General features: G+C 40.1%; 1 protein-coding gene across 10 annotated transcripts in view; it reads right to left on the reverse strand.

Moving 5' to 3' along the window:
- Nucleotides 1–15,943, reverse strand: part of dpp6a (dipeptidyl-peptidase 6a) — a 1,430,988-nt gene that overhangs the window by 311,791 nt on the left and 1,103,254 nt on the right. For all 10 annotated transcript variants that reach the window (XM_059639738.1, XM_059639748.1, XM_059639745.1 and 7 more), the window contains one exon: nt 1,857–1,931. In XM_059639738.1, the coding sequence (XP_059495721.1) occupies nt 1,857–1,931 (75 nt within the window). The remainder of the gene's footprint in view (nt 1–1,856; nt 1,932–15,943) is intronic.

The following is a 15,943-nucleotide window of genomic DNA, read 5'->3' on the forward strand; positions in this document are numbered from 1 at the left end:
TTTCACCATGCCATCATTTCCTTCTCACTCTATGGAGATTCGACTATGCACAGCATTCCAGGAGTATTCTAACACATCTTTACTTAAATTTAAAGGCAAATACTGCAGATGATAGGAATATGAAATAAAAACAGATAATACTGGATAAACTCAGCAGGTCTGGCAGCTTCTGGGCAGAGAGGAACAGAGTTAATGTTTCAAGTTCTGTATGACTCTTCTTCAGAAACCAATTTTACATACATGTGTAAGAATCTCTCTGAAGTTCAAATGTTTTGCCTACGTATTTTATGAGATCTATTAATTTGCATTGTTTTTAATTGCTTTTAATGATTTGAAAATGTGGACAGCTCATTTTGTTCAGTTCTACAACCCATTTAGACTCTTACCTTCCAAGGAATATGTGGCCTATTCCATCCAAAAACGTTCACTCACATTACATTTATCTAAATTGTGGTATTATGCATTCATAGGCCCATTCCTGCAAATTTACTAGTGTCCTCATTTGTTCTGCAGCAATTCTCCTCAGTATGAACCAAAGCCCCCAATTTGATGCCATCCACAAATTTTAAATTGTCACTGCCCTTTCCGAGGTTTTTAGGTCCAAGCATTGAACCTTGAGGTATATACCTTCCACAAATATATGGAAGGACCTTTAACCCCACCGTTTAGTTATCTGCTTTGCTGCCAGCTCTATTCCATTCACATTACATTTTATGTAGAATTCCTTATTCTCATGGAAAGAGAACAAAATGAACATTTATCAGCCCTTACTGACATCTTATGAGGAAAGGTCACTCAAACCAGAATGTTAACTCTGTTTTCTCTCCAGAGATGCTACAGATCTTCTGAGCTTTTCCAGCAATTTCTGTTTTTGTTTCTGACTTAAATTATCCACAGCTCTATTGGTTTTCTTATTGTTGTCTGTTCTCGTTCATTAGTGAAAGGGCTAATTGTTCAAAAATAGCAGAGTCCACTAGTAGAGACAGAGCAATCACATGATGATCTATTTAAATACAGGTTCTTTCTTTCACTGGAATATGCCAGACATTTAATCACTGGCTTCGACTTTCATTTGCAACCAGAAGAGTAGAGGTGTATTGAGGAGGAAAAGGATTTGGTGGCTTAAATAGCCTTCTGTATTCTTACAAAGGAATATTAACAAGGTCACTCAGTCCATCATGCTTTGTTAGAAAGCAACTGCTTGTTGTCTTCAATTGCAGCATCTCATGTTTCATAAAAATAGTCACTGAGTGCAATTAATGCCACATGAAGTGCATTAATTTGGACAGAGTGTGTTACAGGAATTTCACTTCTTCTCAAGGTGCAGTTGAAGGAGTTGGTGAATATTCTGACCTGGTATTATCTAAATAATAGCAACAGCAACAATCGAGGAGGCATTGGCCTGTTGATATCAGCACAAGCCTATTAAACCAGATACTCCAGTAATCTGCCCATCCAAGTTCAAATGCCACCATAGCATTTGGGCTCAGTTAAAAACCTGGAATTAAGAGTCTAATGATGACCATGAAACTGAGTTTAATTGTTGGGTCTACATATGACTCCAGACCCACAGCAATGTGGTTGACTCCTAACTACCCTCTGGGCAATTAGGGATGGTATAAAATGCTGGCCTAGCCAACAATGCCCACATCCCATGAATAAATAATTTTTAAAAAATCTATATTTACAACTTTATTATGACAATGAATCTTAAAAATGATATTAGTTTCAAGAACAAATTTAACAATGAGAAAACATAATGAAACATTGATAATATATTTTTGGCAATGCGAAGATATTAACTGGATGTTACTTGAGGTCAAATGGACACCACATAAACCAAAAACTGAACGTACCTTTTTAACATTGTATGCAAGGAGCACATATTTCATATCTGGTGATACTTCGTATCTGCTAACTTTAAATTCTTCCTGTTAAAATAAAGAAATGTTCAGTCAGTAACCATAACTCAAATTAGAAAACCAGCTTATCTAAGTCATTGGTATATCCTTTGAAGCCAAGTATTATCATCTATACATAAGTCAGCAGGTCAATTAAATTTCTTTCTTGCCCGCAGGCATGCTGTCAATGAGCATAAAACTCTCTTGGTCATGAATTTTCAATCAGAAAGTATTCCTTTTCCATAGTAGCTGTCACAAGCTAGGGAAGCCACATTATTTTACTTCTTAGTCACTCTCTTCTCGTTAACTTTCCCCTTCCTTGGTCCATTAAACGTTGAGTCTCGGGAATTGGCAGAGATTTTGAACAACTATTTTGTACTTGTCTTTGTAGTGAACTCATGCCAATTTTTAATCTGTAAGAGAATCAAGGGTTATGAGGAAAAGGCATGATCTCATTGAACTGGGAACAGACTCGATGGGCTGAATGGCCTAGTGTTGCTTCTACATCTTATGGTCTTCATAATGGAAAGTCGAGATACAAAAAAAAAGGAACTTGTATCAAATATGAGCACTAATAAAAAAGCTTGGGAAGCTGGAAGGACAGAAGATTGATAGGCCTCTGGATCCAATAGCCTCCATCCTTGGGACTTACAAGGAGTGGTTGTGGAGAAAATGGATGCAAACGTCCAAAAATTCCCAACATTCCAGAAAGATCAGAAAGTTGTAATTGTAAATATTCCACTCAAAAATGGAAGGAGACTGGAAGCAAGAAACTACCAGTTAATTAGTGTAATATCTATCATTGGGAAAATACTAGGATCTGTGACTTAGGTGGACGTAACAGGTCATTTAGAAAATCAGGCAGCATCAACATGGGTTTGAGAGAGGGAAAGGGTGTTTGAGAAGCTGAATAGTGTTTTTTTTATGGATTTTACAAGTAGAGTGGTCAATAAGGAACCAGTAGATGCAATACATTCAAAATTTGCCACATAACAGTTTAGATTAGATTAGATAGGATTCGATTCCCTACAGTGTGGAAACAGGCCCTTTGGCACAACAAGTCCACACTGCCCCTTGAAGCATCCCACCCAGACCCATTCCCCTATAACCCACACACCCCTGAACACTACGGGCAATTTAGAATGGCCGATCCACCTCGCCTGCACATCTTTGGACTGTGGGAGGAAACCAGAGCAAACCCACACAGACACAGGGAGAATGTGCAAACTCCACACAGACAGTTACCTGAGGCTGGAAATGAACCTGGATCCCTGGTGCTGTAAGGCTGCAGTGCTAGCCACTGAGCCACCGTGCCCCCCAGGTTACTGCAGAGCTCATGTTATTGGACTAGTTCTAAACAAAGAAGTCAAAGAACTGCAGATGTCAGGAGTCACAGGCAAAAATAGAAAATTCTGGAAGCAATTCAGCAGATCAGGCAGCTTCTGTGGAGGGAAAGCTTTTTGCTCTCACCAGCTTGGTTGAGTTTTTTTGAGGAGGTGACACCAATGATTGATGAGGGAAGGGCAGTGGATATTATCTACATAGTAAGGCATTTGGTAAGAGTGAGCTGTCTAGATGGATACATAATTGGCTTGGTCATAGAAGACAAAGAGTAGTGGTGGAAAGGTGCTTTTCTGAATGGAGATTAGTAACGAGTGGTGTTCCAAAGGGATCAGTGTCGGGACCTTTGTTGTTTGTAATATATATAAATGATCTGGAGAAAAATGATTAGTAAGTTTGTAGATGACACCAAAATTGGCAGAGTTGCAGATAGTGAGGAGGATTGTCAAAGGATCCAGCGGGATGTAGATAGTTTGCAGATTTGGGCAGAAAAATGGCAAATGGAATTCATTCCAAAGAAATGAGAAGTGATGTGTTTTTCAAGATTGTATTCGGGTGTGAATTATACAAATAAGTGGCAGAACCCTTAGGAGCATTGACATATAGAGGGATCTGGTTGTACGGGTTCACAGATCCCCAAAAGGGGTAACACAGATAGATAAAGTGGTGAAAATGCATATAGCACTCTTGCCTTCATCAACTGGCACATCGAATATAAAAGTTGGCAAGTTATATTACAGCTGTACACAACTTTAGTTAGGCCACATTTGGAATACTGCTTGCAGTTCTGGTCACCACACTCCTGAAAGACATAGTGGCTTTGGAGAGGATGCAGAGATGGTTTACCAGAATGTTGCATTGTCTGGAGGATTTTAGTTGTGAAGAGAGGTTGGATAAACTCGGATTGTTTTCACTGGAAAGACAGAGGCTAAGGGGTGATCTGATAAAGGTCGACAAAATTACAAGAGGCATAGATAGGGAGGACAGTCAGAGGCTTTTTCCCAGCATGGAAACATCAACCACCAGAGGGCACAGATTCAAGGTGAGAGGGGGAAGGTTGATGGGAGAACTGCGGAGAGAACTTTTCACACAGAGGGTGATGGGTGCCTAGACCGCACTGCCAGTGAAGGTGGTGGAAGCAGCCACGTTAGCAACATTTAAGGCATTCTTGATAGTTACATGAATGGGAGATGAACAGAGGGATAGAAACTGTACATGGGCAATATATAGCAGGTCTAAATAAGGGCTAGGAATCAGAGCAGGCTTGGTGGGCCGAAGGGCCTGTTTCTGTGCTGTATTGCATTGTCAATACTGTATAAGTTCCAGATCTGTGTTATTCATTTAACAGTAAATAAGACTTAAATCACATTTAATCTCCACAGCATTAAATTCATTGTGTAGAAAACAAGTCCCCAAACTTCATAAGACCTTGTAGCTTTTTTATCAAGTTTTATAACCCACATCCAATTCAGAATCTTGAAGAAGGTTCAATACTCAAAAATTATGCTGACTGCTGTTCTCAATGGGGAGACAGAGAGCTGAAACATCAGCTTCCCTGCATTGGCTGTGCCTTTCATTCATGGATAAAACCTGAGGCCATCTCTATAAAAATTGTCTACGACCCTTTCAGATATTTATCGCCACATTGAGAGTATGTTCATCACCAAAGTCACATAGTTCCAGAATGTAGGCCATTTGCAGAGGGCAGTATAATGGACCCAAATGGTATCAGGAAAACATATAGTAAGAAAAATGACATTTTATTCAAGAAACACTTTCACAGCATGAAGACTGAATTGTCTGTGACATACATCCAAAAATTCATTTTTGGCTAAGTAATCAGGTTAAAAATATGCAACTATATGACAATTACATAGTAACAAAAATAGACAAACTCAGTTCGTAACAGGAAAGTGATGAAAAGGATATTCATGGAAGGACTACATTAACTTAAAAAGGTTTTAAAATATGCGTACAGGGCGTCTGAAATCTCCTTACTCAGTCAAAATCTTGCAATACAAAAAATTAGGAAACATAAGTATTAAGAATTCCAAATAAACAAATTTTTGACCCAAGCACAAAAAGAGAGGAATTTAAAGTTTTTAGAACCAAGGAAAGGCCTTTTTCAAAAATCTGTTTGCAGTTTTTATGTTGATATCCATACAGCCACCCATCACATACTTCTTCCTAATTTCATTATCTACTTCTGAGTCAATGTGTTCAGAGATGTTATTACATACCTCCGGATCAGGTGGGACTTGTTTTCTGACTCAGAGGTAGGGTCACTACCACTATCCCACAAAAGCCTTTTCCTAGTTTCTTTATGAGATGGGAGAGGTGGGTACTATTCCACTGACGAGAATCAAAATGACCTCCATTTCTTTCAACCCAAATATAAAGCCTTCGCTGGGTCCAAGCTGCAGGCAGGCGCCGAACTCCAGTCAAAGTGTAACATACAGACAGGTTTGCAATGAATTCAAAATCCCACCAGGCTCCCATGACCCATGAGAATATCTAATGCCAGACTCTAAAATTATATTAGAAGGGCAACAGAGCAGTAGTTGCACTGTACTTGAAATTAATGCAGAACGTCAAAGGGATTGATGCTAGTTGGCATTGTTCAGAGGACATACAGTAAATCTTGTTCAGTTGAACATGCTGGCAGGATTGGTCTCTAAAAGGAATGGCCTACACCTTGGTTAAGTATATCAGTCTTAGACACCAGTCTTATTGGCTGCACATGTGTTTCTGCTAACATTGTCTTCGTTTGCCTCTCAATTTTACTCTGTCCCTGCCTAGAGGTTGGCCTTTACTTCTATGTAAAACATTTAACTATATGGCATCAGCAGAGAAAGAGGAATCCAAAAGAATAAAAGGAAAAGGCAAGAATGAGACATTAAAGGTGATTGTTCAGATAGGAGCCCACAGGTAGTTCAGACCTCGATTCGTGTTGTAATTCCTAGATTTCTATATTTGATATCCATGGTATTGCACTCTATAACTAATTGAGCACCTTTGAAATCAAGGAAACATAATATCCAAGCTGCACAAGGCAAAGGTCAGCAAAGCAGCAATGATGCTGACCAGAAAACTTAGTTTTTGTGGTGTTTTCGATTGTTACATGTCAGCCATGACACCTTGCTCTTCTTCAAAGCAGTCAATCTTTCATATCCACTTGAAAGAGTTGACAGGGACTCGGCTTACCAGTGCACTTCAAAGGCGCCTTCTCTAACAGTGCAACAGTCCATCAGTCCGAGAACATTCCTACATCTGATGATACACAAGGCAGATCTTTTTAGCTTTATGTCTTATTTTCCTAGATAATAATTATACTCTGTATACCTGTAGTGCAGTGTCATGTTTTTCCTTTATTTTCTCTATTTTTAGTATCTAAGATTTATACCAAACTACTTTGTACCCAAGAGGGTGCCAAGTGTTGCAACATTGTACACATTTCACTGTACTCCTGTTCTTTTGTAACTTGAGTACATGTGACAATAAACCTGATTCTAATTCTATAGCACATGCCTACTTCTGTTTAGGCAGATAATTTTCCTGGAACAGGTGACCAGCCCTTCTCCAGATGCCATAGTTTGAGAGGGACCATTCCACATGGATGACCAGTCAATTCTCCCACTCTCACTGCCCGCCATTAGAAGGATTTACAGGGTAATGGTCAACAATTTCGGGCTACATTATGAACACACCTTGCAAGCCCATTGAGTGTCAAGGTGAAATTAAATCCAGAGCTTTTGGCTCAGAGGCAGGGGCACTACCCATGGAAGCGCAAGACCATCAACTAAATTAGACCAGAAGACCATAAATTGTAAGAGCAGAAGTAGCCATTAGGTCAATTGACTCTGCTCATCTGACAGTCCTCAACTCCACTGTCCTGCTTTTTCCCATAATCCTAGATGCCATCACTGATTAAACATCTGTCTATCTTAGCCTTGAATATTCTTAATGACTAAACCTTGTCAGCCTTTCATGATAACGAATCCCACAGACTGTCTACCCTCATGGGAGAACATCATTGTCGTGAAGGGTCAACACTTGAAGATTATGTCCTCAGGTCCTAGACAGTCCCAAAGAGTAAACAGCTGCTCCACACCTACCCTGTCAAGCCTCCAAAAAGCCCAGTGTGTGTGAATCAGATCTCTTCTCATTCTACTAAATGCCAATGAGTATAAGCGCGACCTGCTCAGTTTCTCCTCATGAGAAGATTCCGCCATACGCAGAATTAACCTAGTGAATCTTCTCTGGACCTGATCTTATGTCAGTCTGTAGTTCCTTAGATATGGGAACAAAACTGAAGTAAAGTTTTACAAAGCAACAATGAGGATTTGACAATGGAATCTTATTTGAAGTTTCTCTGTAATAGAATTGTTCCATGCAGCAATCTTTTGAGTTGAAAAAAGATTGATTCCTCATTCCTCTGCCCTATAGGATGCCTGGATCCACTATGTGATTAAAGATTTTAGGGCCTTTCTTTACTTGCAGATTCATTTTATCAAGTGCTGCAGCTATTTTAAAATGGATTTTCTGATTTTTTTTTCAAATCTTGGTTAACCTTCCTTTGGCAAGATAGGAAAATGAATAACTTCTGCTTTCAGCTGCTATTGAAACTGATAATTTTCCTGTACTCAACCTGCCAACAAAGAAACTCTCACTTTCCTCCAGAACAGAGTTTACACACACACCTAATACTAAGTAATATCAGACAAATCAAACAATATGTTAGCTAAATGATCTGCTTTTATCTGCTTTTTAAAATGTTCATGCTTGTTTCCAAATTTGTCTGTGGTCTTGGCTCTCTTTATCCCTAGACCTGAGACATTAGGTCCACTTTTCTGTCTATAGATGTTGCCTGATTGGACGAGTATTTTCAGCATTTTCCAGTTTTATTATAGATTTTCAGCATCTGTGGTGTTTTGCATTTGCACCACAGTTTATTGTATTGCTTACCAGCCAACTATTTCCAAATCCATTCTCAGTTTAAACCTTACCTTTCCCTTTATTCATTTACAAGATGAGGTCGGGCAAGATTAACTGCCAAATTCCACACCAGGATTTCCACCCAGGTCCCCAGAACAACTGCCTGCGGCTCTGGATTAACCATCCAGCGATAATACCACGAGGCCATCACCTCCCAAAATATCTAGCACTTAAGACAGAAACAAACATCTTCCTGTCTTCCTATTAAATGACATCCACTGCCTTTTTCCGGGCCACTAGACCTGTCATCTCCTTATAGAAATCTAAACTCAATTCTAAAACCAGATTGAATGTCTTGTGTTAGCTCACGTCTGTGTTAAACCTATCTTACATTAGCCCTCATAATATTGACAAATAATTTCCCAAAAAATAAAAAGTAAGCTTGACAAGTCAACAATCTTATGGTTCCTTTACTCATTAACAGGATATAGGCATCACTGGCTAGGAAGCATGCATTGCCCATCCCTAATTGCCCAGAGGGCAGTTAAGAGTCAACCACATTGCTGTGAGTCTGGAGTCACACGTAGGCCAGACCAGATAAGGATGGCAGTTTCCTTCCCTAAAGGACATTAGTGAACCAGATGGGTTTTTCCAACAATCATCAATGGATTCATGGCCATCATTAGATTCTTAATTCCAGGCATTTCATTGAATTCAAATTCCACCATCTGCTGAGGTGGGATTTGAACGCAGGTCCCCATATCTGGGTCTATTATCCAGGGATAATATCACTAGGTCATTGCCTTCTCCATTCATTGCTTATATCTTCTTTTTGATTATGGATTTTGATGTCACATTTGATGTTTCTTGATTCCCTGGATTTGGCTTTGGTCTAGCAAGCTTAGAGCAATTGGTGGCAGTGTGGACATAATGTCACTGGAACAGTGATCAGTAATGTTCTGGGGTAATGAGTCTGAATGCCACCATGGTAGGTAGTGCAGTTTAAATGAAATTAGAAAAAATGTGGAATTAAAAACAAGTCTAATAGTGATTAATATAACCACTACTGTTATTAAAAACTGAAAGAATCGTGGATGCCGAAAATCTGAAACAAAAACAGAAGTTGCTGGGAAAGCTGAAGTAGAGTCACTGGACCTGTAACATTAATTCTGATTTCTCCCCACAGATGCTGCCAAACAAAGAAAGAACAAAAAACAAAGAAAATTACAGCTCAGGAACAGGCCCTTCGGCCCTCCAAGCCTGCGCCGATCAAGATCCTCTGTCTGACCTGTCATCTATTTTTTAACAGTCTGTGTCCATTTGCTCCCTGCCCATCCATGTACCTGTCCAAATATATCTTAAAAGACGCTAACGTGTCTGCATCTACCACCTCCGCTGGCAACGCGTTCCAGGCACCCACCACCCTCTGTGTAAAGAACTTTCCACGCATATCTCCCTTAAACTTTCCTCCTCTCACTTTGAACTCATGACCCCTAGTAATTGAGTCCCCCACTCTGGGAAAAAGCTTTTTGCAATCCACCCTGTCTATACACCTCATGATTTTGTAGACCTGCTGATATTTTCCAGCAATTTCCATTTTTGTTATAAAAACTCAACTGGTTCACTACTGAGATAATATGGTGTGAAGCTGGATGAACACAGCAGGCCAAGCAGCATCAGGGGAGCAGGAAAGTTTGACCCAAAACGTCAAACCTTCCTGCTCCTCTGAAGCTGCTTGGCCTGCTGTATTCATCCAGCTTCACACCATGTTATTTCAGATTCTTCACCATTGGCAGTTCCTACTGTCTCTGGTTCCCTACTGACTTTTAAGCAAGGAAATCTGCCACCTCTAATTGTTCTGGCTAACATTTGACTCCAGACTCACAACAATGTGGATAACTCGTAATTGCCCCTGATTGAAAAGTTTGAAAAAATGTACTTGCAAGCAAAAAACAAAAGTCAGAAGTATAGCATGAATGGAGCAATATATTTTCTTGTGGATGCCTTACCTTTTCTCAAAGTATTTTAATATCTGAAGTACAGTAACTGTTGTTAAATAGATCAACATGGGCCTGAATTTCCCCAACACCCAAACAGTCTGAGTAATGGTGAGATAGTTAGGAATAAAGTGGGGAGAATTGAAAAATGCCATTCTGAGCAGGCAACTGGTGGCAGTAACATGCTGCATCTTCTCGAGGTATCCATCTGGGCCAGTGTACCCTACCACTTTGGGACACGCTCCATGGATAATGATCACCTGTACCCACTGTGCTCAGAGGCTGGCACTGGCAAAAACACACCAACCTCACAACATCAGCAAGGCACAGTCAAGGCTCACTTTTAAAACAGCTCGCCAGCTCAATACCACATATTGGCACTTACCTACATCTTGCATTGTAACTCTGCTGCCAACACAGGACAGGCACTCATCTCATGATCAGAACAGGATGCAACTCAGTGCTTCCAGTTTGATTTCTTTGTATTCGCTGACTTTGTGCCCACTGGGATACTCAAAAGCAGTTATGCCAGGCAACCTGTCACATTTGGCAGCAATGCGCAGTCGACAGTGTCTATAGTCGGTCTACAGACTATGTAGGTGAGACCAGGTAAGGGCAGCAGATTTCTTTCCCTAAAGGGCATCAGTCAGCCAGACGGGCTTTTATGACAGTCGGCAAAGGTTACGTGGTTACATGCCATTAGACTAGTCCACAGATCATTTTACTTATTATATTCAAATTTAACCATCGGTGCCATGATGAACCTATGCCTGCAGAACATTAGTTTCGGCCTCTGATTAATAGTCCAGTGACATTATCACTAGACCATTACCTCCCCTATACTGACAGATGTTAGAGCAACAGTACACGATTGTAATGTGACAGACGGCTTACTGCACTGACTGACTATAGTCTGCACCCACGCTCAAAATGAGGTGGGGTCCTTTATACTGGAACGTCACATGTTGTGATGTGATCTAACTCTCTTAAAATTGCACTACCTTTCTGGTGTATATGCAGCAATGTAAAAGCTCTCCTTTTTCAACTAAAGAATGGGTTTAGCATGACCCAAATATATTATCTCGGCATATTGGGAATAAGCTTTCATGAACGTATGACAAGGCCAGATCCAGTGTTCAAACAGTTATCACAATTTGACAATGTTGCGTCGTTCTGTGGTGTGTTGTTTGCTCTGTAGTGTGCTGTTTGCTCTGCAGTGTGCTGTTTCTTGAACGGATGGGTGTTGATCATTGCTGTAAATGTGTCCATAAGATGTGACAGCAGAAGTAGGCAATTGAGACCACTGTGTCTGCTCTACCATTCGATGGCTGATTCGTTCATCCCCAACCACTCTTTACTGACATTTCGCCAGAACCCTTGACTCACTTACTGATTAAAATCTGTCTAGCTCAGCTTTGAGCAATCCTGTATAGTAAAAAAAATCCAGATTCCTCACCGTCTAAGAGAACACATTTCCCCACATCTCTGCCTTAAATGTCTAACTCTTCATTCTACAGTTACCCCCTCTGTCCAAGACTCACCCAAAAGACGAATCAACCTTTCCACGTCTACCTTGTCAAGACCCTGAAGCACGTTGTATGTTTCAATGAGATCACCTGTCATTTCAACAAGTGGAGACCCAACCTACTATACCTCCGAACCTGGTATCAGCCTCAAGGTTCTCAAGTCTGCCTCCAATGCCAGTCTATCATTCCTCAGATAAGGAGCTCAAATCTGTTCACAGTGTTCTGGCAGCTGTTGTCTAAGTAATATAATGTTGTATATTGTTTGCAAAACCTCTCTAATTTTATACTCCAGGTAGGATATTATTAAGCGAGAGGGTTGAGAAGAGATTTACAAAGATGTTGCCAGGTATAGAAGGTTTAAGTTATAAAGAAAGGCTGGATAGTCTGTAACATTTTTCATTGAAGCATAGGAGCTTGAGACATGACCTTACAGAGCAGAGAACTTAGAACAGTACAGCACAGGACAGACCCTTCGGCCCACGGTGTTGTGCCAACCTATTACACTACTCTAAAATCAAACTAACCTGCATACCCTACATTTTACTACCGTCCTTGTGCTTATCCAAGAGTGACTTAAATGTGCCTAATGTATCTGACTCCACTATCACTACCAGCAGGGCATTCCATGCACCCACCACTCTCTGTGTAAGGAACCTACCTCTGACATCTCCTCTGCACCTTACTCCAATCACCTTAAAATTATGCCCCCTCGTAATAGTCATTTCCAATGTGGAAAAAAAAATCTCTATCTACCCACACTATCCATGCGTCTCATCATCTTGTACACCTCTTATCAAGTCACCTCTCATCCTTCTTTGCTCCAATGTGATAAGCCCTAGCTCCCTCAATCTTTCCTCATAAGACCTGCCCTCCTGTCCAGGCAGCGTCCTGGTAAATCTCCTCTGCACCGTCTCTAAAGCTTCCACATCTTTCCTCCAATGAGGTGATCAGAACTAAACATAATACTCCAAGTGTGGTCTAACCAGAGTTTTATAGAACTACAGCATGACCTCGTGGCTCTTAAACTCAATTCTCCTGCCAATGAAAGCCAACACACCAAATGCCTTGTTTACAACCCTATCAACTTTGATGGATCTATGGACGTGGACACCAAGATCCCTCTTTTCCTTCACATTGCCAAGGATCCTGTCATAGACATTAATAAAATCATTATGGGTATAGATTGGTTAATGGTAGGAGTCTCATTCCCTAGATTGGGGGTTTTCAAAACTAAAGCCAGAGGGGAGAGAGTAAAACAAATCACCAGTCGCAATTTTTTTACACAGAGGGTGGTTCGCATGTGGAATAAACTTCCTGAGGAAATGACTTATGTGGGCACAGTTACAAGGTTTGAAAGACTCAAATATGTACATGAATACAAGAAGTTTGGAGGAAATAGTTCAGTGGCAGGCAGGTGGAGCTAACTTACTTTGGGATTATGTTCGGCATGGACTGGCTGGGCCAAAGGGTCTGTTCCTGGGCTCTATGACTCTATAAATGAAGGCTTTTGTCATCTGTTGTGATCTGGCATGATGTTTTTTGGATGCAAATCATTATCGAGTGTTATTGGTGATTGAGTCATTGTAGATCAGATATGTTGCTTTTTTCTTTTCAGGATTTCATCATTGCTGGACGCAATGTTTTAGCATCCTTCCCACATTCTATATGTTCATAAAAAAGTCTAACAGTGTATTGCTATTCCTGGTTCACATTGGAATAACTGTCTGCATGTTCATTGATTGTGCTTTTGTACCATTTCCTCCTTTCTTAGTAAATTAATATGTGGAGTCAGAGTAAGGGGAACATAATAATGTCTAAACCACGGCTACATGACATGTATCTGCATGTGCAGAGTATCATTGATAAACTTGGGTAGCAAGCAGTACAAGTAGCCTTGTGGGATTATGATGCTGTGATAATAGCACAGAGTTAGATTAAGGATGGGCAGAGATGGATATTAAATATTTTTAATATAAACTGTTCAGAACAGATAGGAAAAGGATACAATGAGGAGGATGGAATTTTTGGTGAAGTAGAGCACTGCAATACCAGAAAAAGAGGATGTTTCACAGGGTTAAAGTACAAAATGGGTTTGACTACGGCTAAGGAACAAGAAGGATGCAATTACATTGCTTGATGTAGTTTATAGATCACCAACTAGTGGAAAGGATATAAAGGAAAAAACCTGTAAGAAAATGACAGAGAAGTGTAAACGTCACCTAGTAGTTGACATCTGGACGTTAATGCCTCTGATTGACTGAGATAGTGGTAGCATAAGGCATAGGAAGGAGAAAGTATTCCTAGATTGTGTTCAGGAGAACTTCCAATAGCAGTATGTGCCAAGTTCATTGGAAAAAAGGAGAGCCCACAACACTTGGTTCTTGGGAATGAGGTAGCTCAAGTAGTAGGGTGTCATTTAGTGGACAGTGATCATTATATTGTAAAGTTTAGGTACTGGTCAATCTAGGGTAAGAATAACCAATTGCTGGGCAGCAGATTTCAGTGGGGCAAGAACAGAGCTGGATCAGAGAGATTGGAATCAAAGGTTCGAAGGAGAAACAATAAACTGGAGTTACTATAACACTCAGCTAGTGGTGCTATTATCAAGCCAGCCCCATCTCTCCTGTGAGTTTCCAGGTGAAGTTGGAAATATGATAAATTAATTGAATTAGTTGATTGGGTTTGTGCTCGTTTTTATTTATGAATAATGGCAAAGTCATGTCTGAAATTAAATGGTGATCACGCACTGAAGACTGAGGGTCAGGATTGTTCATTTAGAAACTTGTAGATGGGTACTGAATACTTAGAGAAAACTAGACTGACCACGGTTGAACTGCAGAGAAAATATAATTGGCTGGACTTATTGATCATTTCTGTGAGTCTGATGGGAAAGAATTGATTTATCTTTTTACTGCTTAGCGTAGAGCAGCTTGATTAAATAATTCTTGGCTTTTAAAAGAACCAAAATGAATGAATTTAATGCAGGGAACAGTTAGTCTAGGTAAGCTTTAGGTTTCATGTTGTGTAGGTTTTTATTGATCCTCCAGAGAGGTTTTGAAAGGATTTATTTCCTGGGGATTGTGACTTGGCTAACTGACAGAGATGAGGTTAAATACGTTATTTATCTCGACCCTTTCAAAATCTTCCATCGTATTCCCTACTGCAAAACAAAACTTGCTAGGAATTCCTCTGCCCTTACAAAGTCAATGACTCATGTCTAACACCTCTCTTTTCTCAGATGTGTTTGAATGTGTTATCACCTCCCAGATCGGTAGCTATAGTTGCTGCAATTCCAAGTCAGAATCCCTCCAATTGAGCTGGAATCCTGGTAAAGCAAGGGTGATGCTTTTGAAATTCATGCCAGCTACTAATTTTTATATTTCTTTTAGCTGTTTCCCTCACCTACCCCCTTGAAGGTGAGAGGAGAAAGATTTAAAAAGGACATGGAGGGCAACTGTTTTACACAGAGAGTTCGTGTGTGGAATGAGCTGCTGGAGGAAGTGCTGGGCGTAGATACAGTTACAGCATTTAAAAGGTCATTACAGAAGCTCATGAATAGGAATGGTTTAGAGGGATATGGGCCAAGTGCAGGCAGGTGGGATTGGTTTAGTTTGGGAACATGGTTGCATGGATTGTTTAGACCGAAGAGTGTTTCCATGCTGTATAACTTTGTGACTCTATGCTTTAGTGGGTGTATTTCCATCCTGACACCTGTTTTTGTTTTAAATTAATGTGCATGTAGAATATTTTACAACTTTTTTTACTGCTTCTTGCTAATTAGCTTTCATTGTTCCTGTCTGTCATTCTAACTTTCTTCGTTTACTCAATTTTGCCTTCAGACATTTTCATAACATATGAATTCTGAGGAAGGGTCACAGGACCCGAAATGTTAGCTCTGTTTTCTCCTCCACGGATGCTGCCAGATTTGCTGAGATTTTCCAGCAAATTTGTTTTTGTTCCTGATTTACAGCATCCGCAGTTCTTTTGGTTTTCATAACATATGATGCCTCTGCATATGTCTCTTTCGTAAACTACAATTTTCCTCTTAAGGCATTATGTTTTTCTGTGTCATTAATATTTAGTTCATTCCTGTAGTTTTTTTTAAAGTAGAATCAGCATTCCTGGAATCTGGTGAACAAATATTTCCCATTGCTACAATACTGTTATCTATTTCCTTTCCCCAAGTTTCATTCTTAGCTGTTTGAAATCTGTTTCTCCAATCTGTTACTCTGGTCCCAAACCA

Source organism: Stegostoma tigrinum, chromosome 2 (assembly GCF_030684315.1).
Source record: "Stegostoma tigrinum isolate sSteTig4 chromosome 2, sSteTig4.hap1, whole genome shotgun sequence".
NCBI classification, from domain to species: domain Eukaryota; kingdom Metazoa; phylum Chordata; class Chondrichthyes; order Orectolobiformes; family Stegostomatidae; genus Stegostoma; species Stegostoma tigrinum.